The sequence below is a fragment of the Cervus canadensis genome, chromosome 5 (genome assembly GCF_019320065.1).
Source record: "Cervus canadensis isolate Bull #8, Minnesota chromosome 5, ASM1932006v1, whole genome shotgun sequence".
Taxonomy (NCBI): Eukaryota; Metazoa; Chordata; class Mammalia; order Artiodactyla; family Cervidae; genus Cervus; species Cervus canadensis.
In genome coordinates this window covers 47,508,230-47,536,074 of record NC_057390.1, presented here as the reverse complement: position 1 = coordinate 47,536,074, position 27,845 = coordinate 47,508,230, and the positions used below count along the sequence as shown (strand labels likewise).

Below are 27,845 nucleotides of genomic sequence, written 5' to 3'. Positions count from 1 at the left end.
TCTGAGTGGAGAGCGGAGATCTACACGGGTGGACGCCGGAAGAGAGGAGACGGGGCCGATCCGCCGCTCTCCGGCTCTGCAGGGTTTTGAACCGGGCCACTTGCTCCATAGTATTAGTTTCTAGTCGACCCTGTAAAATCGGAGGACCCAGGGCCGGCAGACCCAGAGGAACTACATTTCCCAGCAGGTCGTGGGTGCTGGGCGCCGGGCATTCTTTCTGGTGCGTGTGGAGCAGTCGCTGTCGCCCGGTGTGCAGGCAAATTCATGGATCCCGGCGGCCGGTGGCGAAACCTGCCCAGTGGGCCTAGCCTAAAGCACTTGACCGACCCCTCTTACGGGATCCCGCGGGAGCAGCAAAAGCCAGCGTTGCAGGAGCTGACGCGGGCGCATGTCGAGTCTTTCAACTACGCTGTGCGCGAGGGGCTCAGCCACGCGGTGCAGGTGAGCCCGGCGTCCTCCCAGGCGCTCCTCAATTCTGGGTTCTCCCGCGCCGCTAGCCCCTGCTACAGGCGGGTGGAGCAAAGGGGCCTGGCGGCGGATGGGATGCGGGGTGTGTGAGGCTCTGGAGAAGGAAGAGGGAGAGGTGAGTGAGGCTGGGGGCCTGGAAGAGGGAGGGGGAGATCCAGGAGACGGGGAAGTGGGGCACAGGCCCAGCGCCGGGCTATGTCGAGGAAGGTGCCAGTGAGGCATTAAAGCGATATTCGGTGGGAAACCTTTGGTCCTCCTTAAGAGATTGATAACATCATTAGGTAACATTTACTCCAAACTAAAGTGATTGGTCTAGAGGATGATGGTAGCAGGCTTTAGGTGAAAATAATGGAGTAGGGTCTCATTTAGTAAGCATCCCAGTGTCTCCGGTCACTGGGCTCTGACAGTGAGGGAGAGGCAGACCAGTGTAAGAGACAGTTCTTGCTTGCGATCGTGTTTTGGGTGGAGGTGGTGGAGATGTGATGGAGAAGGAAATGGCAACCCACTCCGGTATTCTTGCCTGGAGAATCCCAGGGACTGAGAAGCCTGGTGGGCTGCAATCTATGGGGTCGCACTGAGTCGGACACGACTGAAGCGACTTAGCAGCAGCAGCAGGTGGAGCTGTGAAGGCAGTGAGTGCCAGTACTCTGGAGCAATGCTCTTGCCAAGGGGCTATGTAGGGTACTTCGGGGGCACAGAGAAGGGAGGTGCAGCTAACCCAGGGCAGGACCTCATGAATCCAAGAGGAGAGTGTTCCTTCCAGAGGAAGTACAGGAGCACAGCTCAGGGGTCTCTACTCTATGCTTTTGTTGGGTAGGGCTTGTTCTGCGGGAGGGGTGGAGAGAATCTTGAAAGCTGCGCCAGTCTCTGATGCTTGAACTCTCTTCTACAAATAATGGGAGAGCCATTGAGGCTTCTTCGAAGATTAATACTGCTTCAACCGTTTGCAAAAGATGAGATATTTTTGTTTGATGGGAAATAATTTCTATCATGCCTGGACTCATTGTATCACGTCTATGAGAAAAACTGTAAATCTGCTTATAAGTTAATTGACCCTGGGATTTATTAAAACAATGAAAAAGAGTCCAGTGTTAAGATGATCAAGGAACGTTTGTGCTAAAATGGGTTCTGTGGTAGCTCAGATGGTAAAGAATCTGCCTGCAATGCAGGAGACCCAGGTTCAATCCCTGGGTCAGGAAGATCCCCTGGAGGAAGGAATGGCAACCCACTCCAGTATTCTTGAGGAAGAGCTTGATGGGACTACAATCCATGGGATTGTAAAGAGTGGGACACTGCTTAGCAACTGAACAACAACATATGCACACAGAGGGTACAAAGTAAAAATGTGGAGCAGAGATAAATTAGGAGTTTGGGATTAACATATACACACTACTGAAGTCAGGTACTTGGTTCAGAGAACAGCTTTGTCTCATAAACAGCTGTATCCCTAGAACCTATTATAGAATCCAACAGTCAGTAGACCAAAAGATCTGCTTAATGCTGTTTAAGGTATTTAGTGAGGATATGAGTAGACCAGATGTAGTGTTGGCTCTTTTTAGATGTGTCGCATTAGCATTAAGATAGCCATCAGTGCTTGTAGAACACTTGAGATTTGAAAGAGTCTTCGAGAGAAAGTGCCTTGAAAGTGCAAGCAATTGACTGTCTCAACTGTATTTCAGGCCGTCCCTCCCTTTGAATTTGCTTTCAAAGATGAGCGGATCTCTCTCACCATCGTGGATGCCGTCATCAGTCCTCCAGCCGTTCCCAAAGGGAGCATCTGCAAAGAGCTCAACGTTTATCCAGCAGAGTGCCGAGGCCGGAGGAGCACCTACCGGGGAAAGCTGACAGTGAGTATGAGTGACAGCATGCGGCTCACACACTGCATTTTTTTGAATAAGCCCAGTGCCTAATATGGTTTATACCAGAATTTGGCTTTCTCAGTGCTGTCATCCGAGAGAGCCCATCTTTTAAACCTAAAGCATAGCATATATATGGAATTTAGAAAGATGGTAACGGTAACCCTATATGCAAGACAGAAAAAGAGACACAGATGTATAGAACAGACTTTTGGACTCTATGGAAGAAGGCGAGGGTGGGATGATCTGAGAGAACAGCATCGAAACATGTATGTTATCAAGTGTGAAACAGATCGCCAGTCCAGGTTGGATGCATGAGACAAGTGCTCAGGGCTGGTGCACCGGGATGACCTAGAGGGATGGGATGGGGAGGGAGGTGGGAGAGGGATTCAGGATGGGGAACACATGTAAATCCATGGCTGATTCATGTCAATATATGGCAAAAACCACTACAATATTGTAAAGTAATTAGCTTCCAACTAATAAAAATAAATGGAAAAAAAAATAAACCTAAAGCATAAAATCATTTATTTTATGGTCCTCTGCTTAATCTTTTAAAATAACTCATCTATTCTTTTTTCTATACATTTTTTTTTTCAGTATTCTATTGTGGTTTATCACAGGATATTGAATATAGTTCCCTGTGGTATGGAGTAGGACCTTGTTGTTTATCCATTCTAAATGTAATAGTTTGCCTCTACCAACCCCAAAGTCCCAGTCCATCCCTCTGTCTCCCTCCCCTAGAATACTCATTTCCTACAAATCTAGATAGTCCCTTTTTTTTTTTTAAACTTTTCTCTCTCTCTCTCATTTTCATTTAGGCTGATATCAGCTGGTCAGTGAATGGAATCTCAAAAGGAGTCATTAAGCAGTTTCTGGGCTATGTTCCCATCATGGTGAAATCCAAGCTTTGCAACTTATACAACCTTCCTCCAAAAGCCCTCATCGAGCACCATGAGGAAGCAGAGGTACCTACAGAGGAGCCTTGCCCTGAAAGACCTGGTGACCGTAGAAAGGGCCAGAACTGGGAATGCGAGAACAGAAAGCTTGTCAGGGAGTTCAGTTTTCTTTCTCTGCTTTAATTTCTAGATAGGTAACAAGGGCCTTGATGTCTTGTCTGTGCTTTATGTAGGCTTCATAACAAGTCTCAGATGAGACAGTGTATGAAAAAGAACACTCTAGGGGCTTCCCTGATAGTCCAGTGGTTAAGACTTCATGCTTCCACTTCAAGGGTGTGGATTCAATCCCTGGTGGGAGAGCTAAGTCCCACATGCTTTGTGGCATCAACAAAAAAAGGAAAAAGAGGCGGAGCAAATGACAACCCACTCCAGTATTCTTGCCTGGGAAACCCCATGGCCAGGGGAGCCTGGCCAGCTACAGTCCATGGCGTCACAGAGTTGGACATGTCTTAATGTTTAAATGACAACAAGATGGATTTGTCAGTTTCTGTTTTGTGAGTACTATAAGAAGCTAAATTCTTTACCCCTAGCGCCACCTGGGAAGCCTATAAGAAGCTAAATTCTTAAAAGCATTATTTGTGATTTGAAAAAAAAAAAAGAACTCTCCAGTTAGAGAATATTACTATTTGTGAGGGGTAATTGGTAGGTTTTTCCCTAATTTTCTGAATGATACATATTTAGAGATGTATTTGAATTTTTACAGCTCTCTCAACATTTTAACCCACAAGACTTGTCTAATATGTCTGCTTTACCTATAGTCGAAGTCTGTGGATGTATTAAATGCCTCATAAACCCTCCCTTCAGCATTTCCTTCAGCTCTGTTAGGTGGCTTGGGTTGAAGTAATCAAGATGTGCAGACTCTGCCTACAACAGGGAGGCTGTATTATGTGGTGGGAAGAGGCCTTTGGTGGCAGATCTGGGTTTGACAGCCAGCTATTCCACTTTCCCCTTGTGCACCTTTGGGAAGTTTAATCTCCCTAAGGTTCAGTTTTCTCTTTTGAAAATGGCATGTAGTTCTCCCACGTGTGCTGACATAGAGCACCCAGCATGATATACCTGCTGCGTGTGTGTGTGTGTGTGTGTGTGTGCATGTACGCACATGTGGACTCAGTCGTGTCTGACTCTTGCAACCCCATGAACTGTAGCCCACCAGGCTTCTCTGTCCGTGGGATTTCCCAGGCAAGAATACTGGAGCAGGTTGCCATTTCCTCCTCCAGGGAATATTCCCAACCCAGGGATCAAACCCACGTCTCTTACGTCTTGTGTCTCCTGCATTGGCAGGTGGATTCTTTACCAATGAGCCACCAGGGAAGCCCATGCCGAGTTCACAGTAGCTCCTATGTGATGTTATAGAAATGTGTTATTAACTGGAACTTATTAAAAATATTTTCCTATTTAGCTTATCTGGAATTTCTGATTTCCAGAGCTTTCATACAGTCAAAAGTTTTTAAACTTATTTGAGAAACCATACTTGTGTGGAAGCAAAACCATTACTGTTTTCAACTTTAGACTTTGGAGTAAATTGTTTTTGGTTTTTAATGTCATTGAAGAGTTTAATCATTTTAGGGATAAGAATGTGGCAGGTTATGTCCAACCTGTCTGGTCGGAGGAAGTACCATGATTTCCTTCCGTACTTATCTCCCAAGTCTTCTAGAGCCTTTTTAATGTACCTGAGAAGATTTAATTAAGTCACCAGTTTCCCAGGGACCCACAGTTCTTCTTGAGCAAGGGCACTTCTTGTGCACATCTGGTTAGGAATGAGGGTGATACGTGCCCTTGGTCAGTATCATATTTGCAGGTAGTTATATGTCTTTGTTTAAGAATTTTTAATTCATCTCTTTGGCAGGAAATGGGAGGCTATTTTATCATCAATGGCATTGAAAAAGTCATCCGAATGTTGATTATGCCTCGCAGAAATTTCCCCATTGCAATGGTAAGACCAAAGTGGAAAAGCAGAGGGCCTGGCTACACTCAGTATGGTAAGTTGCAGGGATTTTTGGAATGTTCTTTCAGAAATATTTAAGGTATTTTATTAAAAGTAGATGTTTCCACGTAGAGTCAGATATTTTTCTCTCATATATATAATTTTTGGTTTGTTTTTCTGTTAAGCAATTCTGTGCTATAAATTCATAGTGGGACACCTACTTTCTACAGTGTTCAATTTTTTTTTTCAAACTGAATAAACATTTTTTTTTTTTTTTAAGAAATAATTTTATTTATTTATTCTTTATTGTGCTGGGTCTTCGTTGCTGCACAGGCTTTTCTCTAGTTGCAGCGAGTGGGGGATACTCTAGTTGCAGTGCATGGGGTTCTGTGTGACTTTGCACAGGCTCTTAGGGTGCCATGGGCTTCAGTAGTTACTGCATGTGGGCTCAATAGCTGTGGCTCACAGGCTTAGTTACTCTGTGGCATGTGGGATCTTTCCAGATCTCAGGGATCAAACCCATGTCTCCTGCATTGGCAGGTAGATTCTTCACCACCATCAGGGAAGCCCCTGAACATGGGTTTTCATGTTATTGCTTATGATACTGAAGGCTGGCTGACTTGGCCAGAGGTGGGTCTGGACCTCTGAATTCTTCCAGTTCAGGGGCCATGGCATTTGCCTTGGTCCCTGACTGATAGCAACCTGACCTCTGCTTGATCACTCTCCATGACAGGGCCTGGCTTCTCAAGATAGCATTTTGCAGTCTGGAGTCCTATAGTTAAACAGTTTATTCTTACAGTTGAGCTAAAAATCAGCCTCTAATGATAGCTGTGGATACTATGCTTAATGGGAGTGTTGGGAGTTTCTGATCATTTGCTCTGTTTGTGTCAATAGGAGTTTCAATGCACTGCGTGAGAGAGGAGCATTCCGCTGTCAACATGAACCTTCACTATTTGGAGAATGGCACAGTCATGCTCAACTTTATTTACCGGAAAGAACTGTTTTTTCTTCCTTTGGGATTTGCACTTAAGGTGTGACTTACTGAGTATACTTCTTTTATTAGGAAGCGACTCGTTGGAAGTGCAAAATGGATAGGTCATCCTCATCAGTGTTCATGCTGTGCTAATATCCACTGCTCCATAACGAGGTACCTCAAAATGCAGTGGTTGAAACATGACTAAATATTTCTCTCTCTGTTTCTGTAGTCAGAAATTTGGAAGTAGCTCCTGACTTGGGCAGTTCTGGCCAGGATCTCAGCAGGTTGCCATGAGATGTCAGTAGGGGCTGCTGTTTGTGTAGAAGGATTGCCCGGGGTTGGTGAATCCCCTTCTGAGGTCGATCAAGCATGGCTGGCAAGTCAGTGCAGGCTCTTGGCAGGAGGTCTCAGGTCCTCTTCACAGGCCTTTCCACGGGCTTCTTGAGGCACCTGTCTTCCCCAGAGAGTTCACCAGGAGAGTGAGGCTGGAGCTGCAGTGCCCGTCACGACCCAGCCTTGAGAGTCACACTTCAGCTTCTCTGCTATACTCCCTTGGTTACACAGACCAGCCCTGTTCAAGGCAGAGGAGACCAAGGTTGTGGGTACCAAGAGGGAAGGGTGATTGGGACATCTTGGTGTCTCCCATACAAGTGTGACCCTTATTTTGAAGAGCTAGCTTAGATTCAGCAATAGTAGAGGGCTGATTTTTCTTGGGTTTTAAAAAGAAATAGGAGAGAACTATTACTAAATGATAAAGATGGCTAACAATTTTGATAAGACAACTGTTTTTTGCATATATATGGAATTTTAAAAGATGGTAATGATGACCCTATATGCGAGACAACAAAAGAAACACAGATATAAAGAACAGACTTTCAGATTCTGTGGGAGATGACGAGGGTGGGATGATTGGAGAGAATAGCATTGAAGTATGTATATTACCATATATGAAATAGATGACCAGTCCAAGTTTGATGCATGAAACAGGGCACTCAAAGCCGGTGCACTGGGACAATCCAGAGGGATGGGATGGGGAGGGAAGTAGGAGGGGGGTTCGGGATGGGGGAATACATGTACACCCATGACTGATTCATGTCAATGTATGGCAAAAACCACCACAGTATTGTAAAGTAATTAACCTCCAATTAAAATAAGTTAATTACATTTTTTAAAAAAAGAATCTTTTTTTCTTTCTTTCTTCTCTAGGCACTCGTCAGCTTTTCCGATTATCAGATTTTTCAGGAGCTCATCAAAGGAAAGGAGGATGACTCTTTCTTTAGGAACTCGGTTTCTCAGATGTTAAGGATCGTAATGGAAGAGGGATGTTCCACACAAAAACAGGTCCTTAACTATCTGGGGGAGCGCTTCAGAGTTAAACTCAGCCTTCCTGACTGGTACCCGAATGAACAAGCTGCAGAGTTTCTGTTCAAGTACGTGAAACTGTTTCTTGGGGTTGGAGGGTGTCTGTGGTTACCGGTATGGATATACTTGGGGCTGGTGAGTCATCTGGAAATCAGAATAGCCCTAGGGGTGGGATTCTGGTGTAGCGAGATAGGGGCTAACTTTGTTCCTGCAGCCATCCTCACCTTTCTCTTCCTGCTAGCTTCCTGTTTTATATTGTACTTTTAAGGTTTTATGTTGAAATAACTTCAGACTTCCAGCTCACCAGTTTATTAACACCTTTCTTACTTTTTCTGCATATACATCATTTTTCTTTCTGCATTATCTGAAAGCTGCAGGCATTGTGTCCGTTTATTCCCCCAAGGCTAGGACTTTGTCTTCTGTATACACTGTGTAATTGTTAAAGGAGCCCTGCTGTAGTCCTCCACTGAGCAATCTGTAGCCACAAGTCATATTCAGGGCCATTTCAAGTGAGAAACTGAGTCTTTTTTTAAAATTTTAATTTAATTTTAATTTATTTAAATTTAAATAGCCACTTATGGCCTGTCCCTACAGTTCTAGATTTTGTGAGTCTGTTCTGTTCTTTTGCTAATGTTGCCAGCAAAAGTGAAAAGCAGTTTTTGGAAAATGACTAAAGACGTTTAGGGTAAATGTGGATTGGGGACCTTGGTTAGTAGGACATTGAATAGTATCAGTAGCTGGATTGTTTTAAGCTTTCTCTTTCGGCAGTCAATGTATCTGTATCCACCTGAAATCCAACACCGAGAAGTTCTATGTGCTTTGTCTCATGACCCGGAAGCTCTTTGCTTTAGCCAAAGGAGAGTGCATGGAGGAGAATCCTGACAGTTTAGTGAACCAGGAGGTTCTAACTCCTGGGCAGCTCTTCCTCATGTTTCTGAAGGTAAGTGCAAGCTGTTTCACCCTGGAGCATCGTTACCTCTTGTGGGATGGTGTGGCCATATTCAGCAGTATTGTTTCTTACATGCTTATAATTCCTAGTTTGAACATTTTTTTGGTAGGGTTGTGGTTTTTTTTTTTCTTCTATTTTTTGTTTGTTTAGCAGTAAGGGTGGAGAAGGCAATGGCACCCCACTCCAGTACTCTTGGCTGGAAAATTCCATGGACAGAGGAGCCTGGTAGGCTGCAGTCCGTGGAGTCGCACAGAGTCGGACACGACTGAAGTGACTTAGCAGCAGCAGCAGCAATAAGGGACTTAATCAGAGGTCTTAGCTTATGGCAGGTTCAGGACTTTCTTTAGTATCTTTATAGATGCTAAATAAAAACTGTCAAATCTTGGTCATAACATTAATGATGAAGTGTAAATGGCCAATATACTCACTTATAGTCAGTCCCCATTATTTGCAGATTCTGTACTATTAAATTAAACTACTCACTAACATTTATTTATGACCCAGCAATATCAGTACTAGCGGCACACTCGTGTCATTTGCAGACATGCACAGAGTGCTGAAGGGTTAGTCTTCTGAGGCACGAGGCCCAGCTCAGTGCTGATGAGCAGTAAACAAGTGTCTCGGTGCCATGTTTTTCACATTTTTCTGCTTTTTTTTTTTTGGTGATTTTGCTGTTTAAAATGGCCCCCATGCTCAGTGCTGAAGTCCCTTTCCATGGTCCTAAGCTCAAGATGGCTGCGTTATGCCTGCCTAACAGAGAAAACACTTGTGTTGGACACACTTTGTGCAGGCATGAGTTACGATGCTGTTTGCTCTGAGCTCAGTGGTAAAGAATCAACAGTGTAAACTAAGATGTCTGTTCACAAACACAGAAAACAAGGTCATGTGTTGATCAGTTGACAAAGGTATTGTCAGTAAATGAAAACTCAACTGACATCTGACCCTGCATTTCCTCTGGGAGCAAGAGTTCTTTGCATTGTTCACAGAGACATTGTAGGACGTGATTACTGTAAATAATGAAAACTCTGAGTGTCTGTGTGTGTCTAGGGAGAGAATGTTATAATAATTTTATAAGAAAGTTGATTGGATAGCATTTTATATTTTTAATATTATCCCTAAAAAGAATTTAATCTAAGAGATAACATAATGACAGGAAAGATGGAGAGGACTGAAGTAAAAATCTCCCGTTATCAATAATTAGGGCTCCCCAGGTGATGCAGTGGTAAAGAATGCGCCTGCCAATACAGGAGGTGCACGAGACATAGGTTCAATCTCTGGGTCGGGAAGATCCCCTGGAGAAGGAGGTGGCAACCCACTCCAGTATTCTTGCCTGGAAAATTTCATGGACTGAGTAAATATGAAATTTGTGGTTAATTGAAACACCTAAAAATTAAACTGTTTTTCTTATTTCAGGAAAAATTGGAAGCTTGGTTAGTGTCTATTAAAATAGCTATAGACAAGAAATCTCAGAAGACCAATGTGTCCTTAAACAGTGAAAATTTGATGAAGATTTTTAGTCTGGGACTAGACCTTACAAAACCATTTGAATACCTTCTTGCTACTGGGAATCTACGTTCTAAAACAGGTGAAATTAAATATATGGGCTTCATTTTGTTAACAATTTTCAAATTATTTGCTTAATGTCAGTTTGTATATTGCCATGAGAGATGTTTTTTTGTTTTGATTTGTTTTGGTTTTTTGCCCACACCACATGACACCTGGATTCTTAGTTCCCTGACCAGGGGTCAAACCTGTGCCTTCTGCAGTGGAAGCTCGGAGTCTTAACCCTGGACTGCCAGGGAAGTCCCGAGAGAGGTTCTTTTTAAAAGTGAGCTGCTCACTCATTAAAGACCGATTTCAGGTTGTGAATTTTGACAGGTGTATGTTGGGCTGAAGGGCTTTAGACAGGTTGTCTGTATAGCTTAAATCTGATTTTAATGATCAAATGCATTTCTCGTGCCTCCTTCTAGAAAACCGGAGACAGCTTAGATCTCTGAGGAAAGGTTAACTAGGTGGTGGTCTGGGAGGGTTTTTAGACACACCCATCCCTAAACCAGTCATATCAGAATAACTGGAAAACTTTACAAAGTGGTTATTGAAGGGCCAGAAATCTTTTTTTTTTTTTTTTGAAGGAAATGATACTGATGCAAATTCCTTAAGGGCTAACAAGTGCTTGTGTGTTATACAACTCTCTCTCAGATGAATCCCGTTTAATTGCTGTTTTGTTACTCATTTATGTTTTTCTGTAGAGATCATATGGAGAAGATGGGGAAACAGTCAAGACTAATACAGTTTGTGAAATCTGGGGATTTTTACTGTATTTTTTTCTTTTGTAAACTCTTCCCCTCACCACAGCTGAGTAAACTTTGTGATAACCCACTCTGTGATCTCTAGTGTGGGCTTCCCAGATGGCTCAGTGATTAAGAACCTGCCTGCTGATGCCTGAGTCGGGAAGATCCCCTGAGAAGGAAATGGCAACCCACTCCAGTATTCTTACCTGGGAAATCCCATGGACAGAGGAGCTTGGCAGGCTACTGTCCACGGGGTCCCAAAGAGTTAGACACAACTTAGCGACTGAGCATGCATGATCTCGAATGTGTTCTGAGGTTTTATTATCTTTTCAGAGCCTCCAATAAAAATAGGCTTCTTTTTCAGTTTATTCCATTTTTCAATGATGTCTGTTTTATTAAGGTCTTGGCTTCCTACAAGATTCTGGACTTTGCGTCGTGGCTGACAAGCTGAACTTCATTCGCTATCTCTCCCATTTCCGCTGTGTGCACAGAGGGTCCGATTTTGCTAAAATGCGGACCACCACCGTGCGCAGGCTGCTGCCAGAGTCCTGGGGCTTCCTTTGTCCCGTGCACACCCCTGACGGGGAGCCCTGTGGTCTGATGAACCACCTAACTGCCATCTGTGAGGTTGTCACACAGTCTGTGTACACAGCATCCATTCCGGCTCTACTCTGCAGCTTGGGTAGGTGGTGTGCGGCAGTCAGCAGCCTGTCTTGTTTGCTTGTGTGGGTTTTACAGGTGCAGAGCTATTAAGTTGTGCTTCTCTGGGGTTTGAGCAGAGAATTCTTATAAGGGTGATGGTGTCATACTGTGGATAACCTGTGCCATTCTGTAAAGCACCTGCTGTCTTCAGAGGGTGTTGACGGCTCATGGATGAGTGTTCTTTACTTAACTAGAGTAGATTCTTGTTATTTGAGTACTTCTCTAAGTCACCACTGGCACTGAATTAGCAGACAGTGAGTCATTGGTCCTGGGGAAGAAGAGATTAGGTTCCTGCATACCTCTCATGACAGCATTTTCAGATGGGTCGTAGCCTTGCTTTATGCATGTTTCTGTTTAAAGATGCCTTATTTAATATATATTGTCGATTCATTAATACTGAGCTTTCAGCTAGCTACACTGTAACTATAAGCTCATCTAACATGCAGTTTTTTCATAAGGCTCAGCAGAGCCCTGTGCTTAGGGGCCAGCACTTTGGCACTGTGCTTGAAGGCCATTTTAAACAGCAAAAGCACAAAGATGCAAAAAATACAGCACTGAACTGCCGGGGTCCAGCCCCAGCAGGATCCAGGGGAACCCTCAGGATGAATGGTGTCGGCGAGAGAGAGACACGTAGGACCGGCCTTGATAGGGCCAAGTCTGCTAGGGAGAGAGAGAGAAAGAGACCAGACCAGGAATGCAGCAGAGTCTGGCAGTTGCTTTATTTTTCACCATTGCCTTTATACCCTAAGTTGGTACATTTCTAAGGGGCAGATAAGCATACAGACTTAGTTTAACATTATATCAGCTTGTCCTTCATGAAACCAGGTGTGCTCTGTATATTTTTTGTTTATGAGAGTCTTTTCCCATAGATTTTTTTGTACATTATCTTCTGGCCTTGAGGTTAGCAGAAAACAGAAAATTGGCAGTTTCATGGTATAGCAAGTCGCAACATAATAGAAATACAATCCTGTTAACATAAAAGTCAGTCTTTTTGCAGAAATTCTCAGCTAAATTTATCTAAAAAGTTTAACACACAAAGACTGCGGCTCTGGTGAGGCAGCCCCTGTTTAGCACTCTTGGTTAAAATTAACAGTTATCTTATTGTTTTTACACTAGGGATAAACTCTTATTTTACTATATCTTTAACTATATTAACAATAGTATCCACTGCACAACCTCAGCACATTAACATCAATCAAACGTTGATCTAATAACCACTTTTAAAACAATATTTTTTGTATTTTCTAATAGGGCTTCCTCACCCCCCAAAGGGCTCTGTGCCTATTAGGGCCTTTTTAATGGTTAATCTCTATGTATCATATCTTTTGGCTTTCAGGCCTATTGACAATTTATGGCTTGCACCTGGTGCAACTTTAAGCAACTTCAGTAGCTGACCCTGTCTTTTTGTGGTTAATCTGTTTTCTTTCTATTAGGTGTCATCTCCATGGGAACTAGATAGGATTACATTATCACAGAACAGAAATGCAAAGAATTGCAAAAACAGCAGATATGGCACAAAACAGGCTCTTAGTCCAAAAGTTAATTACCTGCAAGAAGTCACCAGCTAATCTCTATCTAAACTATTTTCTATTAGGCATATATGTGGCTATAATATTTGTGGGGTTTTTCTCACCCCGCGGAGGGACCTATGCCTAATAGTTTCTTTTGTTAGCATACTGTGCTTAGGATGTTTAGAACAATCATGAGCATTTTGTGCAATGAGAGCACAAACAAGCCAATTTATCGAAGAAGCCAGAATGCCAGCAAAAGGGTTTGAATTGAAGCATTTCCTTCATCCCTGGCCTCTTCATAGTGTACCAGCATCCAGGAGATTTATTAGTTAGGGTTTTAAGTTGTTCTTTATTCAGTGAAAGAGGAGCAGGAGAACTCTCGGCAGGCAACAGAAGAATCTGCAACAGGGCAAACAAGAACAACAGCAGAAAAGCGGGGAGGATACAGGGTGCGGTAGAGGCCGAGGCCAATCTGGAGGGTCCCTTATCCTAGATGGCCTTGCCTGTCAGGTTTTTTCCTCATGACCTTGTCATGGATGGGGTCCCGGACGGCCTTGCCTGCCCGGCATTTTCTTCATGACCTCGTCACGGGCGGGACCTCCCATAACGGCTCCCGGCACTGAACAGTGCAGAAAGGACCCTTGTTTGCAGCATGAGCTGAAACTGTGCATCCCCTTATGTGACCTTAGCCAGAAACATGTTTCTGGCGACTCAGAAATTTTCACTAGATGTCCTCAAATGATGTGAGAAGCGCCACTAGTATTGATGCTGGGGTTTCAGATACATTTTAGCAAGTTGGCAAATTTGTGATGTGTGAATAATGAGCAAATATAATTAGATTTTGGGGGAAAAGTTAATATGTTTACCTGGCTCAGAAACAAAAATATAAAAGGTATACAGAAAAAAGCCTCCTTTATACCCCTGTCCCCCTGCTACTCTCCTCAAAGCCAGAGACCCTAGATCTGGGGGTCCTTGGTAAAAGACTTAAATGTTTCCTCAAGCAATATAAAAACATTCTGGTCTAGAGACAAGGTGACTAGATGTCTGGAAAGGTAAAGCTGTTGTTGAATCTGAAGGGAACTTTAAATGTTGGGAAAGCATCCTGATGAGATCATTCCATTTGTTCACTTCACCAGGGGTCACTCCAGTTGACGGAACTCCACATCGGCCGTACAGTGAGTGCTATCCCGTCCTGCTGGATGGTGTCATGATTGGCTGGGCCGATAAGGAGATTGCCCCTGGCATTGCCGATTCTCTCCGACATTTTAAGGTGATCTTGAGTCTCTATGAAGTGTTTTGTCGCTCCATCTTAGGTTTTCATGTCTTTTCTAGTTGTTGAGGTAGCCCTAGGATATTATTGAGTGTCAAGGGGTTGGAGGTCAGAAGCTAATTCTGGAATTGCCCATATGGTCCTTCTGGCATCTTGCGTTCACTGACCTCATCGCTTAGGGTCAGTGACAGGTATTTGAGCTACATGCATTTTTTTTTTTTTTGGTTTGTTTCATTGAGGCCCTAGTCTACTATTCTAACACATTTTTAATTTTTTTTCTCTTTGTAATTACTAGTGGCAAATAGGGGATCTCAAAACATGGACTTATATTTCAAGTAATACTGAAGCTAATCAAGGTAGAAGTCATAACTGGTTGCCTTCTGTTTCTTGAAATACTTTTTTATAAAAGTCAAATAGAATAACATTCTTTGAATAACTAATCTTTAGAATTCTCTCTGGGAAAGAATCTTTGTTGCTTAGATAATGGCCATGAGTTTGGCAGTAGGATGAATTTGTAGTTTATGCTCTGTCCTGTTTAGTTGGGTTTTTTATTTGTTTTTCAGTTTTTTCATTGTTTTACTTTGATAGTTTTACACTGAAAGCATGTTTGAGCAGCATAGAGAGCTCACACATGCCCATTACCCAGATACACCAGTTGCTATGTTTTCCCCCACGTGCTTTATCATTTGTATGCTCTATAAATACTAGGTACATTTTATTTCCAAACCATTTGAAGGCAGTGTACAGACATGTCCACTTTTCCATGAAGATTTCAATGTATATTTTCTAAGAACAAGGATTTTCTCTTTATTAACTACAATGCACTTAAAAAAATCTCAGGTTGGTGAAGTCTGCCGCTGATACTCAGATTTTTTTTGTCTGGGACCCAGTCCAGAATCCCATGTTACATGTGGTTGGCATGTTTCTTCAATCTCCCTTAATCTAAGACAGTTCCTCAGCCTTTAATGTCTCACTTTTTTGTTTTTAAGGAGTATGGGCCAAATTGTGTATGCTGTCTCTTGATGTATATAGCTTTCTTATGATGAGACTCAGGATGTCATTTCAGGAAGCACTTAATGCAAGCTGGGCTCCTGGCTGCTGCTGTTACCTGTGGTTACTTTGAGACTGTGTTCTTTAGTCCCCACACACGATTCTTTTGTGTGTATACCTCGCCTATGGAGAAAAAAATTGTGAGATTTTCTCCTTAGACATACTAAAAGTATTACATTCATTCCCTGACAGAGATCATTCTTTAATAATAAAGATGAATAACCTTCCATTCCTGGAATAAATCCCACTTGGTTATTATTTTAATACCTAATAAATATGGATACTTTCTCAATTTTATTTAAGGTTTTTTAAAAAATCGACATTCACAAATTTCTGCTTGATAAAAAGCGTTAGAAAGTTTTCCTTGGTGTTCAGTGCTCTGGAGCAGTTTGTGCAGCAGTGAGTCCTCTGGTCTCAGATCTTCTAGAATTCACCTGTGAGGCCATCTGGCTCTAGTGTGCTCTTTGGGGCAGCTCCTTGATACCTTTATGTCTAATACAGAAGTTGGTCTTGAAGCTTTCTACTCTGCTGAGGTCTGTTCTGGTAACCTGCATTTTATCCATTTCATCTTGGTTTCAGAGATACGCAAAGCAGGCTTATGGTTTTAAAATTTTGTTTCCATGCTTTTCCCCCCTTTGCCTTTTTTTACTCAGTATATTCATACCCTTGCTTTCCCCGCAAGGAAAAAGAATACCCATCCCCTTCTCAATTACATCAAAAGAACTAAAAATGTTTTATTACTTTGAACCTTTTTCTGTACTCTGCTTCTGTAATTTCAGATTTTATCTTTGATTTCTTGTACTTTGTTGTTTTACCTTTTGGGCTAAGAATTAATTCATTTATTTTTATTCTTTCATTTTGTTAATAATATATTTAACTGTAAATATATAAGTTCTACTTATATATTATATATTTAAGTATTATATATATTTAAATATGTTATACTTATTGCCATAAGTTCTACTGTACAGATTTCATTATTTTTTTTCACATTTCTGTGATTTTAGTATTTCTCCTTTCACCCAAGTGTTCATAGAAGATTTTTTTGTTTGTTTTTTAATTGCCAAGTGGAAGGGCTTTTTCACTGAACACATTTTAAAATAACACAGGTGATCTTATATTTTAGACATCAGCCAATAGAATTTCACTTACTATGTTTACCCACACATTCTTGGTTTACCTTTTGCTCAGTCTCAGTTGTTACTAGTTTCCCTGATAGTGAGATTGAGTCCCCAAGAAAGTAGGGCTTTTGCCAGCTTTCACTGTGGGGAGACTAGCCATCTGTGGGGGGCTGAGGCTGGCAGGGTACTAGGTGTGTTACCTGCAAAACTTTCAAGATACTGCTTTTCATGTTAGATCTCCTTCACTGTACCCACCTCCTAGGTGGCAGGGGGATAGACGTCACTTACTCTTCATTGAACTCTCTTTTTACTGAAAACAGGTGTTGAGAGAAAAAAGAATCCCTCCCTGGATGGAGGTGGCCCTGATCCCCATGACAGGAAAACCAAGTCTATACCCAGGATTGTATCTTTTTACCACTCCTTGTCGACTGGTGCGGCCAGTGCAGAACTTGGAACTAGGCAAAGAAGAACTGATTGGAACTATGGAACAGGTACATAGACCCCTGTGATTATATAATATGCAACTTTCAGAGACTCAATAACTGTTAAAATGTTACAGTTATCATGACAGGCATTTGAAAGAAAGTCACAATTTATTTTCTGCTTCCTCTGTGATCAACATGAAGCAGTTTTCATGCTCATCAAACCTGGGACGGTTGGTGGTCACCTTAGCTGCCTTTCCCATCCCACTCAGCTCCCCAAGTTTCTTTGCACCCGGCTCTGCCTTGGGTGGTGAGACTGGAACATTCCACTAAAATCACTCACAATCTTTGCTTACATCTCTGTAGTTGCAAAACTCTAGACTTTGTGCTACTTATAAAAAATTTTTCCTCCTTCCTCTCCCCCTTCATAGCTGGACCAGGGTAGATTTAGAATGAAATGTTTAAGACATGTTATTTCTTACTGTGCATCCCTTCAGTGTTCATGATACTGGGTGGGTGGGAAGGTTTTCTTAAACTCTGATCAATAGTAAGAGTTAATACGTGTTAGCAGTCACAGTTACCTTGTGCCTTGAACTTCCTGGTCCTTCCTCTTTCCAGCTCTTCATGAATGTTGCCATCTTCGAGGATGAGGTTCTGGCCGGAGTCACCACGCACCAGGAGCTCTTCCCTCACAGCCTGCTGAGTGTGATCGCCAACTTCATCCCTTTCTCAGATCACAACCAGAGTCCGAGAAACATGTACCAGTGTCAGATGGGTAAGACGGGCACAGAGTGGTGGTGGTCACAAAAGAAAATGGACTGCAGTTTTTAACACTGAGATAAAGATAACTTCAAACTCAGAGAAAAGCTAAAAGTTATAAGAATAGTACAAAGAACTTCCATAGACCCTTTACCTAGATTTTGCCTCATTTGCACTGCTTCCTATTGGAAAGTGAGCTGCTCCTTTACCCCCTGAACATCCTGCTATGTATTTCCTAACAACAGGGTGGTCTGCTTACATAGTTTGGTTCAGTCGCTCAGTCGTGTCCGACTCTGCGACCACATGAACCAGCACGCCAGGCCTCCCTGTCCATCACCAACTCCCAGAGTCCACCCAAACCCATGTCCATTGTGTCGGTGATGCCATCCAACTATCCTTCCAAGGAGTAAGCGTCTTTTAATTTCATGGCTGGAATCACCATCTGCAGTGATTTTGGAGCCCCCCAAAATAAAATCAGCCACTGTTTCCACTGTTTCCCCATCTATCTACCATGAAGTGATGGGACTGGATGCCATGATCTTAGTTTTCTGAGTGTTGAGCTTTAAGCCAACTTTTTCACTCTCTTCTTTCACTTTCATCAAGAGGCTTTTTAGTTCTTCTTCACTTTCTTCCATAAGGATGGTGTCATCTGCATATCTGAGGTTATTGACATTTCTCCCAGCAATCTTGATTCCAGCTTGTGCTTCCTCCAGCCCAGCGTTTCTTATGATGTTCTCTGCATATAAGTTAAATAAGCAGGGTGACAATATACAGCCTTGACATACTCCTTTTCCTATTTGCAACCAGTCTATTGTTCCATGTCCAGTTCTAACTGTTGCTTCCTGACCTGTATAAAGGTTTCTCAAGAGGCAGATCAGGTGGTGTGGTATTCCCATCTCTTTCAGAATTTTCCACAGTTTGTTGTGATCCACACAGTCAAAGGCTTTGGCATAGTCAATAAAGCAGAAATAGATGTTTTTCTGGAACTTTCTTGCTTTTTCAATGATCCAGCGGATGTTGGCAATTTAATCTCTGGTTCCTCGGCCTTTTCTAAAACCAGCTTGAACATCTGGAAGTTCACGGTTCACATATTGCTGAAGCCTGGCTTGGAGAATTTTGAGCATTACTTTACTAGCATGTGAGATGAGTGCAATTCTGTGGTAGTTTGAGCATTCTTTGGCATTACCTTCCTTTGGGATTGGAATGAAAACTGACCATTTCCAGTCCTATGGCCACTGCTGAGTTTTCCAAATTTGCTGACATATTCAATGTAGCGCTTTCACAGCATCATCTTTTAGAATTTGAAATAACTCAACTGGAATTCCATCGCCTCCATTAGCTTTGTTTGTAGTGATGCTTCCTAAGGCCCACTTGACTTCACATTCCAGGATGTCCGGCTCTAGGTGAGTGTGAGTGATCACATCTTCGTGATTATCTGGGTCATGAATATCTTTTTTGTACAGTTCTTCTGTGTATTCTTGCCACCTCTTCTTAATATCTTCTGCTTCTGTTAGGTCCATACCATTTCAGCCCTTTACTGAGCCCATCGTTGCAGGAAATGTTCCCTTGGTATCTCTAATTTTCTTGAAGAGATCTCCAGTCTTTCCCATTCTGTTGTTTTCCTCTATTTCTTTGCATTGATCACTGAGGAAGGCTTTCTTATCTCTCCTTGCTATTCTTTGGAACTCTGCATTCAAATGGGTATATCTTTGCTTTTCTCCTTTGCTTTTGGCTTCTCTTGTTTTCACAGCTATTTGTAAGGCCTCCTCAGACAGCCATTTTGCTGTTTTGCATTTCTTTTTCTTGGGGATGGTCTTACTCCCTGTCTCCTGTACAATGTCACGAACCTCCATCCATAGTTCATCAGGCACTCTACCAGATCTAGTCCCTTAAATCTATACACTTCTACTGTATAGTCATAAGGGATTTGATTTAGGTCATACCTGAATGGTCTAGTGGTTTTCCCCACTTTCTTCAATTTCAGTCTGAATTTGGCAATAAGGAGTTCATGATCTGAGCCACAGTCCATTCCCGGTCTTGTTTTTGCTGACTGTATAGAGCTTCTCCATTTTTGACTGCAAAGAGTATAATCAGTCTGATTTTGGTGTTGACCATCTGGTGATGTCCATGTGCAGCGTCTTCTGTGTTGTTGGAAGAGGGTGTTTGCTATGACCAGTGCATTCTCTTGGCAGAACTCTGTTAACCTTTGCCCTGCTTCATTCTGTACTCCAAGGCCAAATTTGCCAGTTACTCCAGGTGTTTCTTGACTTCCTACTTTTGCATTCCAGTCCCCTATAATGAAAAGGACATCTTTTTTGGGTGTTAGTTCTAGCAGGTCTTGTAGGTCTTCATAGAACTGTTCAACTTCAGCTTCTTCAGCATTACTGGTTGGGGCATAGACTTGGATTACCATGGTTACTTACATAACCAAGGACAATTACTAAAATTGGGAAATTTAACAATAATATTATTATATTATTTTATAGCATAATAAAGTTTGTGGAAATTTTTCCCTGGGTAGCACCATGTTGTATTCAGTTCTCTTGTCTCTTTAGTTCTTTAAGTTAGATCTTTAGCCTTAACTGTCTGTCTTACCTTATTTTTAAGAAAAAGATGAATTTATTTTGTAGAATGTCCATCAGTTTGGTTTTGCCTGAGGTCCTGTGATTAGATTTGTTAAGAGTACAAACCATGTGGTCACCCATCATTATCATCTCTAGTGCTTTCATTTGTGCCTGGTGATTCAAGTTTCCATGGAGTGTCCTTTCAGCCTGAAATTTTCAGCCTGAACAACTTCTCTTTAACATTTTTTATAGCTGCAGGCTGCTGGCTGCAGATTCTCTTAGTTTTCATTTCTGAGGATGTCTTTATTTCATCTTCACTTGCAGAGACTGGATATATAATTCTAATTTGACAGATCTTTGGGGTTCCTCCCACCCCCAGCACTTAAAAGATGTTGTTATGCTCTGTTTGATCTTTGTCATTTCTAATTAGAAGTCAGTGGTTATGTGTATTATTGTTTGCTTGATTATAGTGTTATTTATTTTTCTTCTGTCCTTAAGATTTTCCCATTATTTTTGGTATGTAAGCTGATTGCTGTGATATGCCTAAATATGTTGCTGTTTGTATTTATCTTGTTTGGAGTTTGCTGATCTTCCTAAACCTGTTTTAAAAAATTAAGTCAAATCTGTAAGATATTCTGTCATTATTTCTAGAAATACTGTTTCTGTCTCATGTCCTGAGATGTCTGTTATGCATCATATATGTTAAGCCTTTTAACACATTGTTGACCGGAGGACTTTTGCAGAAACTAAGGCGTGTGGCCGATGATTTGTTATGTAAGTTAATATTGAAATGTCTCTGGTAAATAACATTTGGGTAACAAAAGACATACTAATAACGTCTCCAGTCAATAAGTTGTTAATATTATCCCATAAGCCGTTGAATTTCTGTTCTCTTCTTCCATCTTTTTTTCTTTCTTTCGCCTTCAGATTGGGTCATTTTATTGATTTGTCATATTCACTGACTTTTCTGTCATTACTGAATTTTTATTTGAGATACTTAAATTTTTTAGCCTAGATCTTCCATTTGTTTCATGTCTGTAGTTCCTATTTTACCTGAGATTCTGATCTCCATTCATTGTGGAAGTATTTTCCATTACATTTTGAGCACAGTTGTAACAGGTATTTTAAAGTCATTACCTGCCAATTCCAACATTTGGATCGTCTCAGGATCAGTCTCCACTGATTGCATCTTTCTTGAGTCTCGGTCATGTTTTCCTGTTTCTCTGCATGGCTAGTAATACTGGCTAGTATTGTAGATGGAAAATACGTGGTAAAGACTGGAATTCCGTGGTGGTCCAATGGTTAGGACCCAGTGCCTTCACTTCTGGGGCCCAGGTTCAATCCCTAGGTGAAGAACTAAGACCCTGCAAGCCGTGTAGTCAAAGGAAAACAAAAAAAGTGGATTCTATTCTGTTCCTCTGGAGAGGGCTGGTTTTTAGATTTCTGAAAGCAAGCTTCCAGTGGTTGAAATGTGCTCTTTAGCCTAGCCTTAGCTGGACTGCTTATGTCTGTCCCACCCTGCATAGTTCTGGAGTCCACCAAAGATTTGGACTGCTGTTCTGACTGGGCCATCAGACAAAACATAAAAAACAAAACATTCAAAACTGAGAAAACTGGAAGTTCACTCATCGCAGTTCCTTTTGTCCAAGTGTTAATCCGTCTCTAGTTTGTAACTACCTGTGGTTACATTCCAGGGCTTCCCTGGTGGCTCAGAGGTTAAAGCGTCTGCCTGCAATGCGGGAGACCAGGGTTCGATCCCTGGGTCGGGAAGATTCCCCTGGAGAAGGAAATGGCAACCCACTCCAGTATTCTTGCCTTGGAGAATCCCATGGACGGAGGAGCCTGGTAGGCTCCAGTCCACGGGGTTGCAAAGAGTCGGACTCGACTGAGCGACATTACATTCCAGTGCTTTCAGCTAGTATGTGTATGTATGTAATTGGCTTTCGTTTTTCTTCTGGATCTTTTACTTATACATGTTGAGAGTGATATTGTAGGAGTAGCCCTCTCTTACTGGAAGCTGCAAATCTCCTTTTCTGTTTTTTAAAAGTTCCCCTATTATATATTTATCTATTTTAGTTTTTAAAATCATTTTGTTTTGAATTGATTCTCTGTACTGTAAGGAACTACAAAAAAGAAACTTATCTATCCCATACCTGACTACCTAGTTAACAAATACTGACATTTTGCTCTGTATGTGTGTGTGGGTAGGTGGATGTCTGTGCAAGAAAGTAATCTATATAATAGTTACTATCACCCCTCTCCCACCAGTAGTAGTAATATCCTGTAGTTTTGTATGTATCCTTTAAATTCTCTTTTTATGCTTTTTTTACATTACACATTTCCATAAACTAGTTCTAAAACTGTTCAGATTGTATGGCAAATGTACAGAAATATATCCTAGTAAATGTCATTCCCTACTTTTTCTCACTCAGCATTGTTTTCATGGTTGGGTCATGTTCATGACACATTTGTCTACTTCACTTTCACACCAGGTATTAGTCTGTAGTAAACATAACCAGCATGACTTACTCATTTATTCATACCCTTATGATGAATGTCTGGTTTCCAATTTTATATGTTATCTTTAACATCAAGGGGGAAAAAAACAAAATGTTAATTTTTTTTTCCCTTTGTAGGTAAGCAGACCATGGGCTTTCCACTTCTTACTTTTCAAGATCGATCAGATAATAAACTGTATCGTCTTCAGACTCCACAGAGCCCTTTAGTAAGACCGTACATGTATGATTATTATGACATGGATAACTATCCAATTGGAACAAATGCCATTGTTGCTGTTATCTCTTACACTGGCTACGATATGGAAGATGCCATGGTAAGTGCTGCCAAGAGATGTACTTCCACCCTTTCTCATTTTTAACTTCTCTGTTTACTATCAGATCACTGAAGGAGTATTTCTTATGTGCCTGAGCACCTAGTATTTGGTGTATGAATGTTCTATTAATTAATGCCTGGTCTAAGTTAAAAGTGACAAGGGGACTTCCCTGGCAGTTCATTGGTTAAGACTCCGTCCTCCCAGTGGTGAGGGCACAGGTTCCGTCCCTGGTTGGGGACCTAAGATCCCATATGATGCTCAGCAAGGCCTCCCACCCTGCAAAAAAGTGACAAGCTTTGAGGGATATCACTAGATATTTCATATGCATATAGCCTGCATATTTGAGTGTACAGTACAAGTAGATGTCAAATGAATGTAAAGTAGTCTTAGAAATATCTACTTTTTATATTAATGCATGATTGGGTTCTAAGCCATCTATATGTGTCTGGATTTTAATAGTTAGGTGATTTGGGAGATGTGGAGTTTTAAAATCAAATGCCAAAAAAAAAAATAAAATAAAATGCCAGTTATCCTAAACCAGTTATAATGCTAACCAGCTTTATTTTGAAAACCCTTACTTGGCCTCAGTCTATTAAATTAATGATCCTCTGACTTCACAGATTGTGAATAAGGCCTCTTGGGAACGAGGCTTTGCCCATGGGAGTGTCTACAAGTCTGAATTCATAGATCTGTCTGAAAAAATTAAACAAGGAGATGATAGTCTGGTCTTTGGAGTCAGACCTGGAGACCCACGGGTTCTGCAGAAGTTGGACGATGATGGATTGCCCTTTATTGGAGCACAGCTGAAGTATGGAGATCCATATTACAGCTACCTGAACCTCAACACCGGGGAAGGCTTTGTGATGTACTATAAGTAAGTTTGCATACCCGGGGCTATTTCTTATGGACTATTTCTCAGTGAAATCTCTGGAACTCAGTGAATGTTGTTTTTCAACAGGAGAATTTCTGGAGTAAATAAAAGGGGTAGCTTAGTTATTAACTGAATGGACATTTCTTATATGAGATGAAGTTCTCTGGTCTGTTGTACTGCCTTTGTTTTCCTACTTTTCTTGTCAGTCTGTTACATCTGATGAGTTATCTGTGATTTATTTTACAACTGTTATTATTCAAACTTGATCATCTCTCTCAGACATGTTGTTAATAATGTGTTTAGCTAAAAAGTTGAATTCATTATCCCTGTTACTAAAACTGGACTTTTTAGGTCTTAGCTGCCTTTCTTGGTACCGTTCTTTCAGACAATCACAGTTCTGTAGTGAGTATAATCAATAGCCCTGTCCATAAGTATTTTTAGGGATACCAGCTCTATTTGTAGTGAAGAATAGAGGTAAGAATAATTTTTGCAAATATCCATATGAAGCACTAAATATTAATATATCAGTAAAAGTATCTCTGGACATTTATTTATTAAACAACAGAAATTTATTTTCTCACAGTTGGAGGGTCAAGAGTCCCAGATCAAGGTGAAGGCAGGTTTGGTTTCCCAAGGCCTCTTAGCTTGCAAGTGGCCGCCTTCTCCTTGTCCACACATGGTATTTTTTCCTGTGCACGTGTACCTCTCTTCTCTCTCCTTGTATCCAAATTTCCTCTTCTTATGGTGACACCAGTTATTAGATTGCATTCGGGAGGGACCAGTCTAATGGTCTCATTATTAACTTCTATTACCTTTTTAAAGCCCCGATGTCCAAATACAGTCACATCCTAAGGCACCCTCTATTCATTTTTAACAAATATTTTGACATTCTGTCTGGTTTACTTTTTCCTAGGAGTAAAGAAAACTGTGTTGTGGATAACATCAAAGTGTGCAGCAATGATACCGGAAATGGCAAGTTCAAGTGTGTGTGCATCACGATGCGAGTCCCCCGGAACCCAACAATTGGGGATAAGTTCGCCAGTCGTCACGGGCAGAAGGGCATCTTGAGTAGGCTGTGGCCAGTGGAGGACATGCCATTCACCGAGAGCGGGATGGTCCCTGACATTCTGTTCAACCCCCATGGTTTTCCATCCCGCATGACCATAGGCATGCTGATCGAGAGCATGGCTGGCAAGTCCGCAGCTCTGCACGGGCTGTGCCACGACGCGACCCCCTTCACCTTCTCAGAGGAGAACTCAGCCCTGGAATACTTTGGCGAGATGCTGAAGGCCGCTGGCTACAACTACTATGGCACCGAGAGGTTGTACAGCGGCATTAGTGGGCTGGAGCTAGAAGCAGACATCTTCATAGGTGTGGTATATTACCAGCGTTTACGCCACATGGTCTCTGACAAATTCCAAGTGAGGACCACAGGAGCCCGAGACAAAGTCACTAACCAGCCTATAGGGGGCAGAAACGTCCAGGGTGGAATCCGTTTTGGGGAGATGGAGCGGGACGCCCTTTTAGCTCATGGTACATCTTTTCTCCTCCATGACCGCCTCTTCAACTGCTCGGATCGGTCAGTGGCCCACGTATGTGTGAAGTGTGGCAGTCTGCTCTCCCCGCTGTTGGAGAAGCCGCCCCCATCGTGGTCCGCCCTGCGCAACAGGAAGTACAACTGTGCCCTGTGTAACCGCAGTGACACCATCGACACCGTCTCCGTGCCTTACGTCTTTCGGTATTTTGTAGCTGAACTGGCAGCTATGAACATCAAAGTGAAGCTGGACATCGTTTAACCTGACGCAGGTCTTTTGGGTCAAGACTGCTATCAGATTAAAACAAGATGTCGTTCTGGTGAGGCTATTAATAGTTATTACTCTGGAGTTTTTCATGGTTGTCAGAGCTCTCAATCAAGACCTGGCCACTCAGAAGGCAGACTTTCTCAGTTGCTCTAGTATAACTACTGAAGGTGACTTTCAGTATGTTTATTCTTTAAAAATCATATGCTGACAAATAAAAGGATATTCAGGGGAAAGTGTTTAACCCCAGGTTCTCTGCATCCTGCTTTCAGCAGGCAGTGACTGTCAAACATCTATCTGTCCATGTAGAGCAGAGCAGTTCAATATAAACACAGTGTAAGCATCTATGTAATTTTATATTTTCTTACATTAAAAAATAGAAGGTAGAAATTTTTAACAGCTTTATTGAAGTATATGTTTACACAAAAAGTGCACGTTTAATGTATATAATTAAGTGGGTTTGAACATAAGCACACACCTGTGAATGATCACAACAGTCATGGTAATAAACATCACCTCCACAAGTTTCCTTGTGCCCCTTTGGGTTGTTTTTGGTGTTTTTATGGTAAGAACACAGAACCTGACATCTATGCTCTGGACTATGGATAGAACACAAATTAATATATCTCTCCATAAAAAGTTATTCAAAAGATTGATGTGTGTCTCCAGAAACTGGGTCTTTGTATAACAAAAAAACAATGTCTTTATTGAAAGTCAAAGTTGCTCAGTCATGTCCGACTCTTTGTGGAATTCTCCAGGCCAGAATACAGGAGTGGGTAACCTTTCCCTTCTCCAGGGAATCTTCCCAACTCAGGGATTGAACCCAGGTTTCCAGCATTGCAGGGGATTCTTTACCAACTGAGTCATCAAGGAAGCCTGTATTTACTGAAGGAGTGATAATATTGAATCTGTATATAACATATCTATGAGTGAATGGTTGCTAAAACACATAAAAAGATATAACTCAAAATTGAATTTTATACTTACGTGACTATAACAAAAATACATCTAAAAGAGCTATATTCAACATGGAATGATACAAAATATACTATGAATGGATAGTTTGTATAAAACAATTTACTGAGGAAATAGCTGAATGCAAGAATGATTAGTATCTTTTGGAATAAACTACTGTAGAGTAGGAACAGCTATACACACCCAACTCAGCTATATGCTATGTATCTATAGTTATAATAGGAAAATAGAATATAGAAGAAAATATTTCAATATAAGAGAAATTTCTATATACATACTTGAATATATCTTTTATATCTCCATGAATGGTTTGTCAATCTAAATGAGTGTATCTACTAAAAGGAAGGATTTATACACAAAAGTGAGTGACAGAAAATATGTCTAAGTGGCATGTTGGTAGAAAACAAAAAAGGTGTCAGGAATTCCCTAATGGTTCATGTGTTAGGACCCCGTGCTTTCACTGCAAGAAGCCTGGGTTCAATCCCTGGTCAGGGAACTAAGGTCTCACAAAAAGTGCAGCCAAAAAGAAAAAAAGAAACTGTCTACTGAAAGGAAACATCTATATAACACGTACTATGAATCTGGAATAAAATGTGGCTAAAATGGAAATGAATATATCTACTCAAGGGTATAGCTGAATGATCGCTTACTTATCTCTGAATTGAATGTTGGTGTAATGACAAGTGTATCTAATCAGAATGAGTGATGTGTCTGTATCTATGAATGAAGTGTTTATGAACACAAGTCATGTATCTGGAGTATTAGAATACAAGTAACTGTCCCTATTAATAGGAAGATTTAGAAACAAGACTGAAAGGTTTCTTCCCTATGAATGGGTTGCTGGGTGTCTGCGGAAACAAGCTGCCACATTGAGTGATGTTTTATGTCTCTGAGTGGAAAGTGTTGGTGAACCCAAATGAATATACCTACTCAGATAAGAAGGTATACACAAGGTCTATGTGTGTGTGAGAAACTCATGTGTAAATATATATATAAATATATAATCTCAATTAATGAACAAGCCAAAATTACTTAAAGGAAAAATATATTCAAAAGATTTAATTATATGTTATGCAACTTGCAGAAAAATATCTTCAGTGAGAGGACAGGGCTAAACATAAAACTGAGTAAGTAACTTATATCCATGAATGGAGTGTTGAATAATGAAAGAATTTGAGTATCT

The 27,845-nt window shown here is 41.4% G+C and overlaps 1 protein-coding gene across 1 annotated transcript; it reads left to right on the top strand.

The window, feature by feature from the left end:
- Nucleotides 1-177: 177 nt before the first annotated feature.
- Nucleotides 178-27,281, top strand: POLR1B (RNA polymerase I subunit B). The gene is made up of 15 exons (XM_043468810.1): nt 178-441; nt 2,148-2,315; nt 3,146-3,292; nt 5,130-5,262; nt 6,102-6,238; nt 7,390-7,613; nt 8,314-8,485; nt 9,908-10,079; nt 11,186-11,467; nt 14,135-14,268; nt 16,760-16,930; nt 17,480-17,636; nt 22,821-23,017; nt 23,638-23,891; nt 24,802-27,281. Exons 1-15 carry the CDS (start codon nt 265-267, stop codon nt 25,682-25,684), a joined length of 3,408 nt encoding a protein of 1,135 aa, XP_043324745.1. The 5' UTR covers nt 178-264; the 3' UTR covers nt 25,685-27,281.
- The last annotated feature ends 564 nt before the right edge of the window (nt 27,282-27,845 follow it).

Coding starts and splice junctions, on each gene's coding strand:
- POLR1B (XM_043468810.1), top strand. CDS start 265: ATGGATCCCGGCGGCCGGTGGCGAAACCTGCCCAGTGGGCCTAGCCTA. Junction 6,239..7,389: donor CTTTGGGATTTGCACTTAAG/GTGTGACTTACT, acceptor TTTCTTCTCTAG/GCACTCGTCAGCTTTTCCGA. Junction 7,614..8,313: donor GCTGCAGAGTTTCTGTTCAA/GTACGTGAAACT, acceptor CTCTTTCGGCAG/TCAATGTATCTGTATCCACC.